Below are 17,733 nucleotides of genomic sequence, written 5' to 3'. Positions count from 1 at the left end.
CACACTCTCACACACACACTCTCACACACACACTCTCACACACAGACACACACACTCACACAGAAGCCCCATCATCACCTGTGCTCTGAGTCGCTTCCTCCGGTCCATCGGCGAGGACGCTGCTCTGATCAAACACCTGAGACGAACCCATATCTGACGCTTTACCAATCAACTGGCTGAACGCAGACTGATCAGGAGAGGCTAACTGATCTTCAGCGCTCGAGAGTGTGCGTCGGACGTGACTGGTCCGGTTCTGCCTCACAATGGACTCGTTCAGGTGTCTGTCCTGATCACGACACACGGAGGATGACAGACGAGACGGTTCAGCAGGCGTGGTGCCGTGACCCTGCTCGCTCTGTCTGATGGACAACTGATCAGAGAGGCGCTCAAGGATCCGGTTTACAGTCTCGCTCCAGCCCTGACAGGATCAAGCAGAGATTAGCATGGAAAGATACGCGGGAACAGAGTCAGGAGAATTAAACACGCACACACGGTACCTGAGCTCTAGTGCTCTGATCATCTCGCACTGCATCTCTCGATGATGAAGAGGAAGAGTCGATGTCTGGATGAGGCTGTAGCGGCTGGAAAACACCTGGAGAAAGAATCAGACTCTTCAGCCCAAAGTATACAGTGCTTGTCCACGTTCAGAGTGTAATTTCCATTAGCAGCACAGGCCGCTGATGTCCACACAAAGTCAGATTTGCTAGCACCACTAACAGCTCAAATCTGCATGTTTACGGATTTGATGAAGAGCATGGCAAAAATGGACATACGGCTCTCTCCCTGCAATGCTTTAGCGCAGGGTTCCTCAAATCTTGCCCTGGAGGGCCAATGCGCTGCAGAGTTTAGCTCCAACCCTGATCAAACTCACCTACCTGTGATTTTCTAATGAGCCTGAAGACATTGATTCGCATGCTCAGGTGTGTTTGATTAGGGTTAGAGCTAAACTCTGCAGGAAAGTGGATCTCGTGGGCCAGATTTGAGGATCCCTGCTTTAGCGTATTCAGGCCAAACAGTGTGTGTTATGACAACCATTCCAGCACAGTTTCAGCACGGCGCCACCTAGTGATCAGGAGATATGAGAAATAATTTTTCTAACTTTGAACAGTGTGACCCAAAATTACAAGACTCTGGTCTCTTTTGATTCAGAGCAGCATACTGAAATCAAATTATATTAAATTGTCCAATGTCTGCAATTTTGGGCACTGGCCATTTTAAATTTTGATGTAAAATGCTACATTTTATGAACACATTGGCATATTGTTACAAAAGATGGGATATGTCATCAGCCCCATGATACTCTAAAGGTACTCAGTTTCAGGACAGCGCTGCCATGTGGTCAAAAAGTGTTTTGCCTGTCGTGGTCTTGACCGAATCCTTGGGTTAATATATATATATATATATATTCAATTATGAAATAATCTGCCAAAATTCCTGTCTGCTATTTTCAGACAGTTGGTCTGAAGTTTCGCAAATTCAACTGAATTTGCGAAGATTTCATGTTGATAGACTACATTTTTACTGCTTACCACATCAACAAATTGATGATGTCAAAATGCATCTGTACAATGCTTTGGCATATCGACAGCAAACTTTGTGTCACTGTCACCCAACACTGACCACACCACATCAGTTTGGGTGCAGCGTTACCAATTAGTCAAAAGTGATAAGCAATTGTGTCACATTACAAGCGCATTTATGGGTTCATCAACGAGTCAGATGCTCCTGCTGTGCTCATTTAGCAATAATCGCACAAGAGGCAAATGCTACTTGCCTCCATATATTTTATGAATGAATTTATTATGTAAACAATTGCAAGTACAATGAAGTGACTAATTAAAATCAACCTATGTGTATGGCTAGCAGATGGAACTGGAGGTCAAAGGGCAGAGGAAGTGAGGTCACCTGAGAGCTCGGTGCTGGACAGAGCTGCAGCTGAACTCAGAGAGCTCCTGCGCTCCGCTGCGTCTCCATCACGCAGTGAACACTCCTCCTGAAGCGCACTGGACCAGGACTGAGACGCTGAACTAGTGTTCACCGCACCTGCACACAGCACAAGTGAGCGTCTCTGCTTCCTGCACACGCTTGACATGCTAAACTAACCCATGACATGTTTACCTGAGGTCACTCCTGCGTGTCTCAGTGAAGCGTTCAGCTCTTTGCTGTATTTATCTATGATCTGCTGCACAGAGTCTCTCATTTCCTGTGCCTGGGCAGCGGTCATGTGACAGGAACTGGATTTGGGTGACGGGCCACACACATCAGGCTCGGTGCAGAGATGAGACGCTTCTGAGAAAAAAAATGCAGACGTGAGCTCTGCTCAGAAACAGACCCTCGTACAGGACTGATCCAGATGCTTCCAGAACAAACTCTGAATGTGAATATAATGATTAAACACACCTGAAATAGCGTAACTGGGCTCATGGTCACTAGTGGAGTAGCTTCCTGTCGAGATTGTAGTGGAGGAGAGGTAGTCTGGATCAACAGCACCAAAGCACTAGCAAACAAACACAGAGCGGATTTACGCACCGTGATATATATATATATATATACATATACACACACACGCACAGAGCTCAGTTCAAGTGTAGAGACCTTCATTATCATACATGCGTTATTCACATGTACTTTAGGTAAAAAACACTATCATCATTGCTCAGACACACACACACACACACACAAACAAACACACACACAAACAAACACACACACACAGACACACACAGACAGACACACAGCTTCTCTTGGCATAATCACTGGTGTGACGCACGCTCAGATTTGGCTAGATTTCATCACTGATCCGCACAGCTGTGGATCTCAGAGGAGCCGTCAGCAAGGTCATGTGCGTCACACCAGCAGATGATCGTCGCTGACACTGACCACAATCTTACCTCTCGCTGGTGATTCATGCTGGACGGACCTAAGAAGTGAACAGGATTAGAAGAGTTTTAGCAATTAAGCATTTTAAATAACTGAAGGTCATCAAGTCAAAATGAAGTCACCCACACAACAGAGACAGATTTCTACCAAACACACTATTTCTTGAACCGCTGTCGCTGAGCCTCCAGCTCGGTTCTGCACATCACACAGCTTTCCAACTGTAGTGCACAGTGAGAAACCAGCAGAAACAGATGAATGTGTCGTTTCTTACTCGCTGAGGCTGTGGAGTCACACAGGAGCGTTTCTCTCCAGGACATGCGGCTGATTCTGCCCGTGACCTGTGACCTTTGACTCACGCTGTGACCGTCTTCAGAGGAGACGGCGGGCAGAGACGTGCTGCTGGACTCGCTCACATCAACAGACTGCAGCACTGCAGGAGCCAATCACAGAGCACAGACTGGTCACATGAGGTCAGACACGCATCCTGGATGAGGATATGAGGTGCTCGCGTACCTGTGTCCAGGCTGATGTTGACTGGAGTGTCCACTTCCTGTATAGCACTGAGCTCATGCTGCTCCATCTGCTGTAAGAAGGCCAAACGGGCGGGAGGACGAGACACTGGCGGCTTCACTCTCCCACGATGCACTGGGGCTGGATCATATACAGAGCCTACAAAATACATCCAGCTCCATTATTGTGCGTGTTGACTATTGCTTTTTAAATCAATTTTAGCCCATATTAATTTTCATGAGAATGTATCAATTCTTAAATCAAGATCTTTTAGTCAGCGCCGTTTTCTGTTAATGCGCGAACAAAACATCACTAAACATTATTTGTAGCACTCCTGATATTCAATAATTGCGATAAACTTTGTGTTTTGTTACTTTTGATATGAAACAGTCTCAGCTTTCAAATTCTGTACATTATCACAAATGCAAACAATAAATGTGGTTTTGGTGCTCTTTAACGTGGTGTGACGGATCTCTTCCTCTTTACTACTAGTTACAGCACCAAATAAACGTAAACTATGTGACATAACATTACATTTACCTCAGGAAAGCCATTCAATGTCCATAACTCCAAACTTAGCTAGTATAAAAATAACTCCAAAGAAGAGCATTTTGATTTAAAAAAAAAAGCACTATATTAGATTTACAAAATTTTTAATTAATGTGAAGTGTCATAATTATGTAATGTTTGAATAAATGTCACAAAACAAGTTTTTAGTCAGTTTAAATGTTTATATTTCAAGGACAAATTGGTTTAGAAGCAATTGTATCATTAAATATAAAAATGGCCTTATCTGCATTTGTATTCAACCCTGAGAGTTTTTATTCGAGGGTCACTAATAATACTAATAATAATAATAATAATAAATAAACTCAAATAAATAGTAAACTATTTTAATAGTGTAGACTATCGTACTACTGACAAGGTTCCCTGAATAGTTTACAGCTTTACAGAGAAAAATTTACATGTGCTGTACTTGATACTAACAAAATTAATCTACAGAATCAAGAGCTCATGAAACAGAATTAAACGGACCGTGTCATCACCCAGCCCTGTGTGTGTGTATATATATATATATAAGAGTGTGTGTACAGATTTTTCTAAACTGGTGGGGACTTAAACCTGAATACACACAGACTCATGGGGACTTGCGTCACTGTGAGGAGCTAAATTGAGGTTCCCATGGGTACAGAAGCTTAGAAATCATACAGAATGAGTTTTTTTGTTTGATTTAAAATTCAGAACGTTTCCTGTGAGGGGTAGGTTTAGGTGTAGGGTTGGTGTAGGGCGATAGAAAATACAGTTTGTACAGTATAAAAACCATTACGCCTATGGAGAGTCCCCACAAGGATAGCTGACCAGACGGAGTGTGTGTGTGTGTGTCCGCGTGTGTGTGTCTGTCTGTCAAGTCAAGTCACCTTTATTTATATAGCGCTTTTAACAATACAATGTGTGTCTGCGTCTGTGTGTGTGTCGGAGCACTCAGTTTACCGTCTGAGAGGAGTGTTGTAGTGAGTGTGGCTCTGTCCCGTTGGCTGGGTGCTGTCGAGGGTTCAGTGTGGCCGTTAGCTTCCTCAATGGCATTTAGCAAAGTGTTCAAAGTCGTCCGGTCTGTCTGAACATCACTGAAGCTCAACGCTGAACCCTGCCAGAAGAACAGCACTTTACTGTAGGACTCGACGATGTGATGCACAGTTCAAAACACTTCAAAAAATACTGATTCAAAAACACTGTTGACTTGAACACACCTTTAGGTTTTCAAGTTTCATACTTGTACTTGACAGTTTAATTTTTTAGGTGAATTCTCTCTTTAACAAGAGTTAAGACGGTTGTATAGTTTTTGTTTCAAATTTATTTACTGGTGAACTCTGTGCTGCGCTTGGTGAAAACAAACAAACAAACATGAAAAATACGCCAGAAACTTGCTGTCCCAGGCAGCATCTGAAAGGTGGTTGGCTGGTCAGGTGAGGTTTACCTGTCTGTCTGCTGTGATCAGAGCCTGCAGGAAGTCTCTCTGTCTCCTCAGCTCCTGTCTGTCTGCCTCCACACACGGCTCACTCTGAAGCTGCGTCACTGATGTCTGGACCGGACCGAAGGAAGACGCCGTCACTGAAGCACTGATCTCAGCGGACCGCGGCACTGCATGATGCTGCCGGCTGCGCAGGAGCTCCAGAAGCACAGAGGGGGGAGGAAGAGGAACACGGTCTTCCTGTCCATCCTGTGAGCTGGACTCAGATCCAGAGGGGTTTGGCTGCTGAGGAAAACAGACGCTGCGAGGTTGGCGGATGTCGAGGACGGAGGCGTGACTGTTGTTTCACACTAACCTGTGACGGAGCAGGAGCAGGTGCTTTTCCTGGATGGAGGACATGAGGATCAGGGTGGAGAACGAGAGGAAGTGCAGGGCTGTGGGCAGATCGTGTCTCCAGAGGAACAGAAGGCTGCGGTAGTGCTGCTGATGTGCTGCCAATGGCGTATCGTAACTTCAGAGTACGCTGATATTCCTCCAGCCGTCGACGAGCTTCTTCAACACACTTCTTATGAAGTCTGTAGAGAAGAGCGCAGGCAAACAGTCACACACAGGCTGCATCACGTGTATCACGGCTGCAGTGTGCGTTTCAGTCGGACCTGTTCTGCTCCAGGAGCCTCTGCTGGTACTGATGGAGTCTCTGCGTGTGCGTGACATCTGGCTTAACCTACAACCCAATGTTGAGTTAGAAAGGCCGTTCACCCCCCCAAAAAAAAAGATCATTCCTGTCATCATTTACTCACTATTCCTTTAACAGAACGTCAATGCCATTATCACAATATTTTCAAAATTTACAGGAAAATATACAAATTTTTACGGAAAGGTGAGCATTAATAAAATCAACTTAAACTCAATAGTATATGGTTCACGCTCCATTTGGTGTGAATGAGCGCACCTCTGCAGGCGGTTCAGGAAGTGTTGTGCTCTGCCTGTGAGCAGCTTCCTGCAGTGTGGAGCTGGTGTGCTGAGTGTCTCTCAAGCGCTGCTCGAGCTCACGGCGTTTCTCCTCCAGCTCCTCCAGCAGAGCCAGCTGCTCCTGCTGCCGTCTCAACAGCACCTCCACCTGCAGAGGAGTCCAGCGAGATCATGTTACCCACACAGACAAGAAAACATCTCTGTGCTACGCTGCAGTCTCTCTCTTTTCATACGAACACAGTTAGAATGGTCAACAACATCTTGTGCCTACCAACCGCTACCAATTGTTGTAAAAATGGTCTTCAGTATTATTGTTCTGGTAACATAAGACTCTAAAAGATGGCAAGAAACTCCAGAGTCTTAATTTATTGCTAGATCTGTTTCTTACAGGGTTTGTACATATTTTAGCAATACATTTCCATAACTTGACACTATATTCATGACCTAATGTCCATGCAGAGAACATAACACATCACTGAATATTATAATTTATTTAACCAATATTAAACTCAGGATCCGAACTTCGTTTTGGAAACAGGTCCAGTCTAACAGTAGCATTCAGGTACAGAAATTAAAATTTTGTATTTTCAGAATCTTAAAATTTCTTGTCCATGTATTTATTAATCTGGTAAGTGCGATATCAGAGCATGCGGGTGTCCTCATGAGGTCTGAGCTCAGTTCAAGTGTAGGCACCTTCATAGAGCGCATGTGTGTTTCACAAGCACTTCAGGAAGAGTAGTCTCATCACAGCTCAGCCGCTTGAACACGCGCTTAATGATCGACTGTGATCCAAACAGACAGTGATGGCCAACTCACATGGGTCGGCTGGTCCGTGTGTGCTCTCCTCTCGCTCTCCACCCGTTCCTCCACCGGCAGCACCGATCCTGCCACCACGGCTTCATCACTAACATCAGGAGCTGAGGAACGAGATCAGAGGAGAAATCATAACGAGCCCCTACACAACAACGCAAGGTCAGTTCAACCAGGAAAGCTCATGCACTGTGTAAGATGCCCTTTAGGTTGTTCTGTTTGTTAGGATATTGATGTAGAAGCACTTGATGTCAAGAATGCTTCACTCATAATGTTTCTGCTTTGAAGTGGTGTAACATTTCGCAGAAGTGAAGCTGAATGCTTACCGTCCTCAGTGTGTGTTGTGCTGGGCGTCTGCTGCTCTGAACTGCCTCCTGAAGCTTTTTCTTGGCTGCTTAAAGATCCTGTTTCAACACTCAAGGCTTCCTCCTGTGTGTCTGCGTCACGTGACGTCACTGGCATGTCTGCGGTCTGCTGACGGCTCCTCTGATCTCTCTGCCTCCTGATGCGCTCCAGCAGTCTGCTCAGAGCCCGTCTGCCCGCGTCAGCCGGAGGAGCAGAGGATGCTGCCGAAACATAACCGAGAATAGCACTAAAGTTTAGATCTCGACTGCTGTACCATCAGGTGACGTGATTGGCTGCCCACCTGCTGTTTCAGTGCCTGGGGTCTCGGGCTCCTCCCCTTCAGGTGCACATTCAGGGTCAAGGGTCACATCCAGCTCCTCATCATGACTAGAGGCGGACAGAGGAGGAAGAGGTTCGGGTACCAGCTGCATCACCAAGTCACCTTTGACCTCTGGAGAAGTGCACATGATGGAGAGACGTTAACATCACATACTCTCCACAACAACACACCACACGAGTGCTCAGTCAACACAAGCGCTGCAGGACAACACGCTCTGACGTTTAATATGTTATTGGTCTAATCATATCACCACTCATAGTTTCCCCTTCCATTCTGGGGAACATGTGTATTGATGTGATGGAGTTTCAGTGAAGTGAGAGCACATACTGCGCTCCTCCGTGCAGACGTCCTGAAAGGCGATCTCGAGCTCCCGCTGCTGCTCGTCTCGCAGCTCTTGCTGTCTGTAGAGAGGCTGGAAGATCTGCGCTGGGACGGTGTTCACTTCCTGTCTGCGGCGCAGGAGATCAGCCTGCTGCAGACGCTCCAGCTCACAGAGCAGCCGCGCGCGATCCTACACAGAGACACACACAGACAGAGACACACACACACAGAGACACACGGGGCAGAGACGCGTCAGAGTCCTCAAACACTCACGACTGCATCCTGAATCCACACAGACGACTCCGATCAGAGCTCTACCTGCGTGTGCTGCTCTGTCCGCAGCGCGTGGTTTCCTCTCAGTCGAGCTTTCTCCAGCCGCTCCTGCCTGTCACGAGCTTCCTCTCGCCGCAGCTCCTCCAAACGCTGGATCTCCAGCGCTGCGGCCTGTTGAGCGCTCAGCTGAGCCACACAAAACCAGCGCTCACGTTACAACAGCACTGAGCAATATGAGTAAGAACAACTTGAGAAAAGCTTGAGGGAATATTCAACACAAGTTCAATGTTAGTTTTGAATGTTACTTAAATTTGTCCCTCCTTTTCTTAAAAAACTAAAAAAGCACAAATCAGTGAGGCACTTATAATGGAAGTCACTGGGGATGATCTGAAAATGTTATCATACAGACCTTTTCAATAGCAGCCACAAGACAATATGAGTGTTAAAATTATGTTAACCAACCTTTAGTGTGAAGATCCTTTTAATAACTGTTTATGATAATGTACTGCTATTTTGGGGCACATAAAAGAATAAAACATCTTGCTTGCATCTAGATCATATTTAACTAGATTTTACTGTAGTTTAATCCTTGCATTAAACATTTAGAATCTACCTCAATCAGAGGTAATGCTCTGCTATAATGCTATATTGAGAAATATACTGAACATAAAAGCTCAAAAACACCAAGTATATTTTTCTTTCATGTCATAACCTCGCGTCTGTGGGCACTGCATGTACCTGCTGCTCGGTGTCAGTCTCTCTGTCCACAGCGGTTTGTCTCATGTGACAGTGTGTGAGAGAGAAACGCTCTGCTGCTGCACACTTGAGCGGACGCGGCGTCTTCTTCCCGATGCTCTGAGAGAGGAAACATGACAGTAATGACATGTGCGGAGTGCTGTGTAACAGCTGATCGTGCAGAGGAGAGCAGGCTGTACCTCCACTGGGTCTGGAGGAGGCGCCGGCAGACTGGCCACTCTCTCAGCTCTCCTCTTCTCCTCCAGCAGAGCTTTCCTCCGCGCGTCAGCGTGCCTGTTAACACAATCAACTACAGCTTATGTGATCATGACAGGACATGTACATAAGGAAAGTCTAACTGCGTCCGATCACTTTCAGACATTGGGTTTGCACAAGTAGCTTGTGCAAACCCAGAGCATGAATAGAAATGTGTGCAGACCGGCGCTGCTGCTGCTCTTCCTCATGTCTGCGGGCGCTGAGCTCTCTCAGAGCCTCCCGATGTCTCTCCTCCGCACGCTCCTGTCTCTCCACACTCCTCTGAGCCAGCGCCTCCAGATCAGGCTCCTACACACACATACACACACACCGCTTAAAGGACAGTTCACCGAAAACAGGTGATCTGCAGTGAATGGGTGCCGTCAGAATAAGAGTCCAAACAGCTGATAAAAACGTCTTATTTGTTTCTTTCAAACATGCAGCTTTTCTGGAGTGGTGTGGATTATTGTGATGTTTTTATCAGCTGTTTCGACTCTCATTCTGACGGCACCCATTCACTGCAGGGCATCCATTGCTGAGACACTGATGCAATGCTACTTTTCTCCAGATCTGATGAAGAAAAACTCATCTGCATCTCGGACGGCCTGAGGGTGAGCACATGTTTGAATATTGATAATCGTGATAACTTTGGTCACTATAATCGTGATAGGAAATTTTCATACCGTTACATCCCTAGTTTGGGTGAACTATTCCTCTAAAGGAACTGACTAAAACAGACAGACTCTTCAGGTGTCCCTGACCACTCTGATGTTCACTGGCTCACTCACATTCTCCCGAGCGCTGCGGTGTCCGTGTCCGACAGCTCTCAGGCTGTGCTGGTAGTGTGTGGATAAGGCCTGCAGTCTGAGCATCTGCTGCTGCTGCCACTGGAGCTGCAGTGAGTCTGCGAGCGTCTGCATCTGCTGCCGTCTGCGCTCCTGCACCTGCGTGCGCACCTGCCGCGCGATGAAGCGCTCCTGCTCGCGCACCTGCACACAAACACGGACACAACACACCGCACTCTTCAAGCCTCGCAGTCGTCTTTAGCAGAGCCGAGGAGTTTATTTAAAGTACGTTAGTCATGGCTCCCTGCACGCAAGAGTGTGAAACCCAAGGCAGCAGTCGCTGAAACAGTAACGTTAAATAAACGAGAAGCAGCTAACACTAACGTTACACCGCAGTATTCTCTGACCTGCTGTAGACGCAGTTTCCTCCGCCTGTGCAGCTCCTCTCTCTCCAGCTGCGCCTCCTCATTCGGACTGAGCCTCAGACTAACTCTTCCCCTCATCTCTTCGCACACAGAGCTCTTCTGTCGGACAGTATCAGCGCTCATGCGGATGAGAGACTTGTTTGATCGGCTCCTTGTCAACAAACTCCAACGGCTCCTTCAAAGACGCGTCACTTCCGCTATTTAAACCGCCCTCGGAACGGCGAGCGTTGTTGGCTTGAATTATTTATTTATTCACGAAACATACAGCAAACATTAATGCGTACGAGGGAGATAAAGTGCAACTGTTATTGTAAATATATAAAAAAACACTATTTCCTAAAACTCGTTTCAACTTTGACCCCCGCCCAGTGTTGCCAGGTCCGCGGGTTTCGCTCGAAATTAGGCTACTTTAGCACTTTAGCCGCGGGTTGAAGCGACCCCAATAACGTGATATTTATCCCCTCGAATATGAATTTTACCAGGGGAAGAAAAACGTGAATTTTACCCCCCGAAACGCGATTGGAATAGTTTTGAGTAGCAATTGTGCGAGTTTTGTAGAGAAAACCTGGCAACCCTGTCCCCGCCAAGCCTCGCGAGATTTGAGCAAGCTCTCGTTCGTCCAGCAGTGCGGAGTCTCGCTGCTCGAGAATCACAAACACACAAAGAAAGAAACAGATCACCTTCACAGATGTAAGTGTGCGGCTTCATAATATCTCATCTCTGACCTGACGGAGTCTCAAACACTGCAGCAGCTTACACAGAGCGTTTCTGTTTGTTGTACTCTAAACTAGAGTCTAGATCACATTTCTGCAGGTCTTAAATCTCCTTTCCACAAATTAAAGCCTTAAGTCAGATCAGAAAGTCTTAATTCATTAAGTCATGGCATTAAATGTTGCATGCACTGCAGAAATGAATATATTTGTCTTGTTTTCTAATATAAATATCTACACATCCTTAACTCAAGATGCTTGAGATGCAAAGTAAAGATTGGTCAGTAGGGAGATATGTTTAAATTCTGAAGTGGTTACGATGTGTTCTCCTCAAAGAGAACTTATTGATGTATTGTGTTCCCTTCAGTTTATTCCTTACATTTTCTTTAACAAGTGTTAAAAAGTCTTTAATTTACCTTCATAAAACTTGCAGAAATCCTGTTCTGGTATCACTGTGTCAAAACTATGAGCTCCCTCCTCAGACATCATAGTAATGTGTGTGTGTGTGTGTGTGTGTCTCTGGTGTGTGTGTGTGTTGTGTGTCTCTGTGTGTGTGTGTCTCTGTGTGTGTGTGTCTCTGTGTGTGTGTGTCTCTGTGTGTGTGTGTATGGTGTCTGTGTGTGTGTGTGTGTGTGTGTGTGTGCAGAGCTGCAGCGGTCAGCATGATGTCTGGAGGTCCGGCGGTGCGCGTCAGCATCGAGTCTCAGTGTGAGCGTCAGGTGCAGGAGGTGTCTCTGGACGGTCTGGAGACGTATGTCCCGCTGCTCTCCATGTCTCAGAACCTGGCCAAGCTGGCGCAGCGGATCGACTTCGACCAGAGCTCGGACTCAGACGAGGACGGGCCGGAGCGGGAGAGCCGGGAGCCGTGGGGCAAACCTGAGCCGGAGGAGGACGAGGGTAAGTTCGGAGATGTTTTCCTCTGTCACTGCGGCTCATTGATGATCGTGACTCAAGCACAGCTCTCTGCTGACAGGGACGGTGAAGTTCCAGCCCTCGCTGTGGCCGTGGGACTCGGTGAGGAATAACCTGCGCAGCGCTCTCACAGAGATGTGTGTGCTGCACGACGTGCTCAGTGTGCTCAAAGAGAAGAAGTACATGGCGCTCGACCCCGTGTCCCAGGACCCCGCTCTGACCAAGGTACACCAGTCGCGCTCCACCGGGCCGGGCTCAGCGCTCCTCGTGACGCGTCTGCTGTGTTTAGACCCCGCAGGTGTTCCAGCTCATCAGCAAGAAGAAGTCTCTGGCCACGGCGGCCCAGCTGCTGCTGAAAGGAGCCGAGAAACTCACCAAGTCTCTGGCGGAGAACCAGGAGCAGCGCAGACAGCGGGACTTCAACTCGGAGCTGCTGCGTCTGCGCTCACAGTGGAAGCTGCGCAAGGTCGGGCACAAGATCCTGGGCGATCTGAGCTACCGCAGCGCCGGTAATGCAGCGCTCTCATCCGTGTGCTGACCTCTCTCATGTCTATGAAGTGTCTATGTTAACATGCGCTGTTGCTCTGCAGGGTCTCTGTTCCCCCATCACGGCACGTTTGAGGTCATCAAGAACACAGACATCGACCTGGATAAGAAAGTCCCTGACGATTACTGTCCGCTCAACGTGCAGATCCCCAGCGACCTGGAGGGGTCGGCGTATATTAAAGTAATATTCAGTTATCTATAACTCGCCTGTGAGCACAGGCATCACATGTTGTTTTCACCAGATGAACCGTGTGTGTGTGTGTGTGTTTCTCTCCAGGTGTCCATTCAGAAGCAGTCTGCTGATATCGGAGACCTCGGCACAGTCAGTCTCTTCAGAAGACAGCCCAAAGCCAAACCCGGTAAAGCCAGCTCGAGGTGCTGCTCTCAGACAATACTCGCCTTTCTAGATAGAAGACTGATGGCTGAGAATACAGGCATATTACGCTTGGAATCGGTGTGGCCCATATAGAACATTTATGATTGTGAATATCAGAAGTATTTTCGTTATTGCGATCAGTCACACAAGAATGATCATTCTGTCATCATTTACTCATCCTCATATTGTTCATATCTGTTTGTGGAACAGAAAAAGAGATGTTTTAGATAATAGACGTTACCAAGCAGTTTTAGTGACGGTTGACTTCCATTGTATGGACTTTTTCTTCTTCAGTTTTTCAGAATATCGTCTTTTAGTCAGAGAGGTTTGGAGGGATATGATGGAGAGTAAATGATGACAAACTCTTCATTTCGTCATGCCAGTCGGACACTTCCCAGATATTTTAAAGCTCCTCTGATTTAAAGCTCACTAGTATAATCAGTTTCATTCATTTCTGCAGTTCAGCCTGTTTTAATAAATGGGGTTCAAAGTTCTGCTTTCTTCACCTTGTTTTGGGTTCATCTCAAATGCATGTTTTCTGCTCTGTTCTTCCAGCAGCAGCTCTGGTTTTCGGTCTCATCATGTGTTCCTCTCTCAGGCTCTCAGATGTGGCATTTGAAGCTGGAAGCGGCTCAGAATGTGCTGCTGTGTAAGGAGATCTTTGCTCAGCTCTCACGTGAAGCTGTTCAGATCAAATCACAGATTCCTCACATCGTCGTCAAGAACCAGATCATCTCTCAACCCTTTCCTGGTATTTACACTCATTCATTCTGCAGATGCTTTTATCCAAAGCCACTTATAAATGAGCAACATCACAAGCAATGCACACACACTCTCACACACACACACAGACAGACAGACACACTCACACAGAGACACACACACACACACACACACACACAGACACTCTCACACACACACACACACACACACACACTCTCTCTCTCTCTCTCACACACACACACAGACAGACAGACACACTCTCTCACACACACACACACACACACACACACTCTCTCTCTCTCTCTCACACACACACACAGACAGACAGACACACTCTCTCACACACACACACACACACACACACACTCTCTCTCTCTCTCTCACACACACACACAGACAGACAGACACACTCTCTCACACACACACACACACACACACACACTCTCTCTCTCTCTCTCACACACACACACAGACAGACAGACACACTCTCTCACACACACACACACACACACACACACTCTCTCTCTCTCTCTCACACACACACACAGACAGACAGACACACTCTCTCACACACACACACACACACACACACACTCTCTCTCTCTCTCTCACACACACACACAGACAGACAGACACACTCTCTCACACACACACACACACACACACACACTCTCTCTCTCTCTCTCACACACACACACAGACAGACAGACACACTCTCTCACACACACACACACACACACACACACTCTCTCTCTCTCTCTCACACACACACACAGACAGACAGACACACTCTCTCACACACACACACACACACACACACACTCTCTCTCTCTCTCTCACACACACACACAGACAGACAGACACACTCTCTCACACACACACACACACACACACACACTCTCTCTCTCTCTCTCACACACACACACAGACAGACAGACACACTCTCTCACACACACACACACACACACACACACTCTCTCTCTCTCTCTCACACACACACACAGACAGACAGACACACTCTCTCACACACACACACACACACACACACACTCTCTCTCTCTCTCTCACACACACACACAGACAGACAGACACACTCTCTCACACACACACACACACACACACACACTCTCTCTCTCTCTCTCACACACACACACAGACAGACAGACACACTCTCTCACACACACACACACACACACACACACTCTCTCTCTCTCTCTCACACACACACACAGACAGACAGACACACTCTCTCACACACACACACACACACACACACACTCTCTCTCTCTCTCTCACACACACACACAGACAGACAGACACACTCTCTCACACACACACACACACACACACACACTCTCTCTCTCTCTCTCACACACACACACAGACAGACAGACACACTCTCTCACACACACACACACACAGACACTCACACACACACACAAACAGACACTCTCACACACACACACAGACAGACACACACAGCACACTGAAGTATTAATGCATTGTGTGAGTACTTAGTATTAATGGTCACACTTGACAACAAGATTCCATTAGTTAACGTTGGTTACTGCATTAACTAACAATGAGCAATACATCAGCTACAGGATCTGTGCATCTTTTCTGTTCATGTTAGCTCAGATCCATTAAATAAATAATATTAACCAATACAACTTTTGAATTTAATAATGCATTAGTGAATGTTGAAATTAGCAATAACGAAGATTAATAAATGCCTTAAAAAATATTTTTTGTTCTCATTATCATTATTCATGATTTAACAGTGAATCTAAAAGAACAGCAAACATCTGTTATGATTAGTAGTGTGACTCTCTCTGTGTGTGTGTGTGTGTGTGTGTGTGTGTGTGTGTGTGTGTTCAGGTCTGCAGCTGTCCATCTCTCTCTGTCACTCCACTGGAGAGAAGAAAAGCCAGAGAGCCTCACCAGACAAGAGCAAACCAGACGACCACCTGTATGTGTTAGAGCACAACCTCCACCAGCTGATCCGAGAGGTACACACACATCACAGCAGACGCACGAGTCTGGAGCGCCGTTCCTCCGCCTCCTCATCTGTGTGTGTGTGTGTGTGTGTGTGTGTGTAGTTCCACAAGCAGACGCTGAGCTCGGTGGTGATGCCTCATCCTGCCAGCTCTCCGTTCGGCCACAAGCGCTTGCGTCTGGCGGGACCCATGGCCTACGACAAAGCAGAGATCAGCTCGCTGCAGCAGAGCGAGGGACTCCTGGAGAAGATCATCAAACAGGCCAAACACATCTTCCTGAGGAGCAGGTGCCTCATGCGTGCACCGACATTTGACAGAAGAGTTCAAAACACAGCACAGTTCAGAGAGTGACTGATTCGAGGTGCCTTCCCACGTAGTGAAGATGATCTAGTAATCACATATGAATACAGTGGAGTCACGGAAGGCTGCGTCTGAACTGTCAAACCGGGTAAAGAAACGAGTGTTAGAGAGACTATACAAACAAAATACAAATAGAGACATAGGGCTTTTTTGTCAACAGCCATAATTAGACAATATTTAGTGTTTTTGTGCTGGTTTAGGCCTGTGGTGATCAGCTGACTCACATCTGTGTGCTGGTCAGTTCACACTGTGATATTTGACCCCTTACATTGATTTTCAGAGGCAGTTTGACCTTTATAAGGGCATTTTTTCCAACCTTATTAGATGTGTGCATCCCTTAGAATAACAAGACACTATAAAGCTGTTACCAATCAAATGAAATTAGTATCAGCAAAATCCAGAAACACTTAAAGATGTAGTGCAGACAAAATAGTAATACATTTTTGTTTAATTTAAATGTGCATGCCTTTGCATAATATATATATATTTTAAGTCAAAGGTCTTTCATAATTTTCACTGATCTGTTTCCATCAGGTGTGTATATTGTAAACACTGAGCAAAGGTCTGAGCAAGTATCTCTTGGTTCTTTCTGTTTCAGGACGGCGCGGACCATCGACAGTCTGGCCAGTCGTATAGAGGACCCTCAGATCCAGGCTCACTGGTCCAACATCAACTCTGTGTATGAGTCCAGCGTCAAAGTGCTCATCACCTCGCAGGGATACGAGCAGATCTGCAAGTATGCCGTCACAACGGTGGCAGAGCACAGGCCTCACCACGACACATTTCTGCATAAACCTTACTTACTCAACACAGCGTTAACACTGATCTCAAATCTGCACGCTGTGCAGCAGCTGGCTAAAGTCATGGGCTGGCACGTGTTGAGCTTCAGTAATCACGTGGGCCTCGGCCCCATCGAGAGCATCGGGAACGCCTCCGCCATCACGGTCGCGTCTCCCAGCGGAGAACATGCCATCTCAGGTGCGTCTGAGCCAGCGTTACACATGCTATATTACAGCTGACCTCACTGCAGCTCATAGAGATCCATCAACAGTGATGCATGATGAAGCTGAGTGACAGTAAATAAACCCTTTATATATTCAGAGCCCGTGTTTCGTGTCTGTCTGCAGTGCGCAACGGTCCAGAGAGCGGCTGTAAGGTGCTGGTTCAGTTCCCACGCAATCAAGCCAAAGAGCTGCCCAAGAGCGACGCGGTGCAGGACGCCAGATGGACACACCTGAGGGGTCCTTACAGGGAGGTGCACTGGGGCCGCATGGAAGGAAGAAACTTTGTGTACAAGATGGAGCTGCTGATGGCGGCCCTGACCCCGTGTCCCTAGAGCCGCAGCAGTCGTGTCTCGCATCTGTCTGACGCGTCTCTTCACTCTGATCGCTCTCGGGCTTCACCTCTGGAGTCGCCATGCCATTTTTCTAAGAAAAGGTCAGCGATGGCCAAAGCACGTGTTGGAAATAAAACATTTGTACTTCCAGAT

General features: G+C 47.0%; 2 protein-coding genes across 5 annotated transcripts in view; one reads left to right on the top strand and one right to left on the bottom strand.

Moving 5' to 3' along the window:
- Positions 1 to 10,819, bottom strand: part of cep295 (centrosomal protein 295) — a 15,768-nt gene extending 4,949 nt beyond the window's left edge. The window contains exons 1-23 of one of the 4 annotated variants that reach the window (XM_016528158.1): positions 10,603 to 10,819; positions 10,199 to 10,399; positions 9,595 to 9,719; positions 9,356 to 9,449; positions 9,159 to 9,275; positions 8,466 to 8,606; positions 8,154 to 8,337; positions 7,788 to 7,937; positions 7,468 to 7,707; positions 7,148 to 7,248; positions 6,312 to 6,479; positions 6,016 to 6,083; positions 5,715 to 5,934; positions 5,366 to 5,641; positions 4,882 to 5,035; positions 3,394 to 3,549; positions 3,152 to 3,310; positions 2,892 to 2,920; positions 2,401 to 2,497; positions 2,119 to 2,289; positions 1,906 to 2,043; positions 498 to 592; positions 79 to 418 (exon numbers count right to left, since the gene is read on the bottom strand). In XM_016528158.1, coding sequence (XP_016383644.1) covers positions 79 to 418; positions 498 to 592; positions 1,906 to 2,043; positions 2,119 to 2,289; positions 2,401 to 2,497; positions 2,892 to 2,920; positions 3,152 to 3,310; positions 3,394 to 3,549; positions 4,882 to 5,035; positions 5,366 to 5,641; positions 5,715 to 5,934; positions 6,016 to 6,083; positions 6,312 to 6,479; positions 7,148 to 7,248; positions 7,468 to 7,707; positions 7,788 to 7,937; positions 8,154 to 8,337; positions 8,466 to 8,606; positions 9,159 to 9,275; positions 9,356 to 9,449; positions 9,595 to 9,719; positions 10,199 to 10,399; positions 10,603 to 10,743 — 3,565 coding nt within the window. In that variant the 5' untranslated portion in view covers positions 10,744 to 10,819. Of the gene's footprint in view, positions 1 to 78; positions 419 to 497; positions 593 to 1,905; positions 2,044 to 2,118; positions 2,290 to 2,400; positions 2,498 to 2,891; positions 2,921 to 3,151; positions 3,311 to 3,393; positions 3,550 to 4,881; positions 5,036 to 5,365; positions 5,645 to 5,714; positions 5,935 to 6,015; positions 6,084 to 6,311; positions 6,480 to 7,147; positions 7,249 to 7,467; positions 7,708 to 7,787; positions 7,938 to 8,153; positions 8,338 to 8,465; positions 8,607 to 9,158; positions 9,276 to 9,355; positions 9,450 to 9,594; positions 9,720 to 10,198; positions 10,400 to 10,602 lie in introns of all 4 variants that reach the window. The other 3 variants (XM_016528159.1, XM_016528157.1, XM_016528160.1) reach the window with 3 other exon arrangements.
- Positions 10,820 to 11,251: 432 nt separating this feature from the next.
- Positions 11,252 to 17,733, top strand: LOC107720451 (mediator of RNA polymerase II transcription subunit 17-like). The gene is made up of 11 exons (XM_016528156.1): positions 11,252 to 11,310; positions 11,977 to 12,227; positions 12,304 to 12,467; positions 12,532 to 12,751; positions 12,833 to 12,969; positions 13,066 to 13,147; positions 13,763 to 13,915; positions 15,766 to 15,896; positions 15,987 to 16,171; positions 16,843 to 17,222; positions 17,372 to 17,733. The coding sequence occupies exons 2-11, from the start codon at positions 11,993 to 11,995 to the stop codon at positions 17,578 to 17,580; spliced, it is 1,896 nt and encodes a 631-aa protein (XP_016383642.1). The 5' UTR covers positions 11,252 to 11,310; positions 11,977 to 11,992; the 3' UTR covers positions 17,581 to 17,733.

Source organism: Sinocyclocheilus rhinocerous, unplaced genomic scaffold (assembly GCF_001515625.1).
Source record: "Sinocyclocheilus rhinocerous isolate Xijiao unplaced genomic scaffold, SAMN03320098_v1.1 scaffold601, whole genome shotgun sequence".
NCBI lineage: Eukaryota > Metazoa > Chordata > Actinopteri > Cypriniformes > Cyprinidae > Sinocyclocheilus > Sinocyclocheilus rhinocerous.
This window is presented reverse-complemented; position numbering and strand designations above follow the sequence as displayed.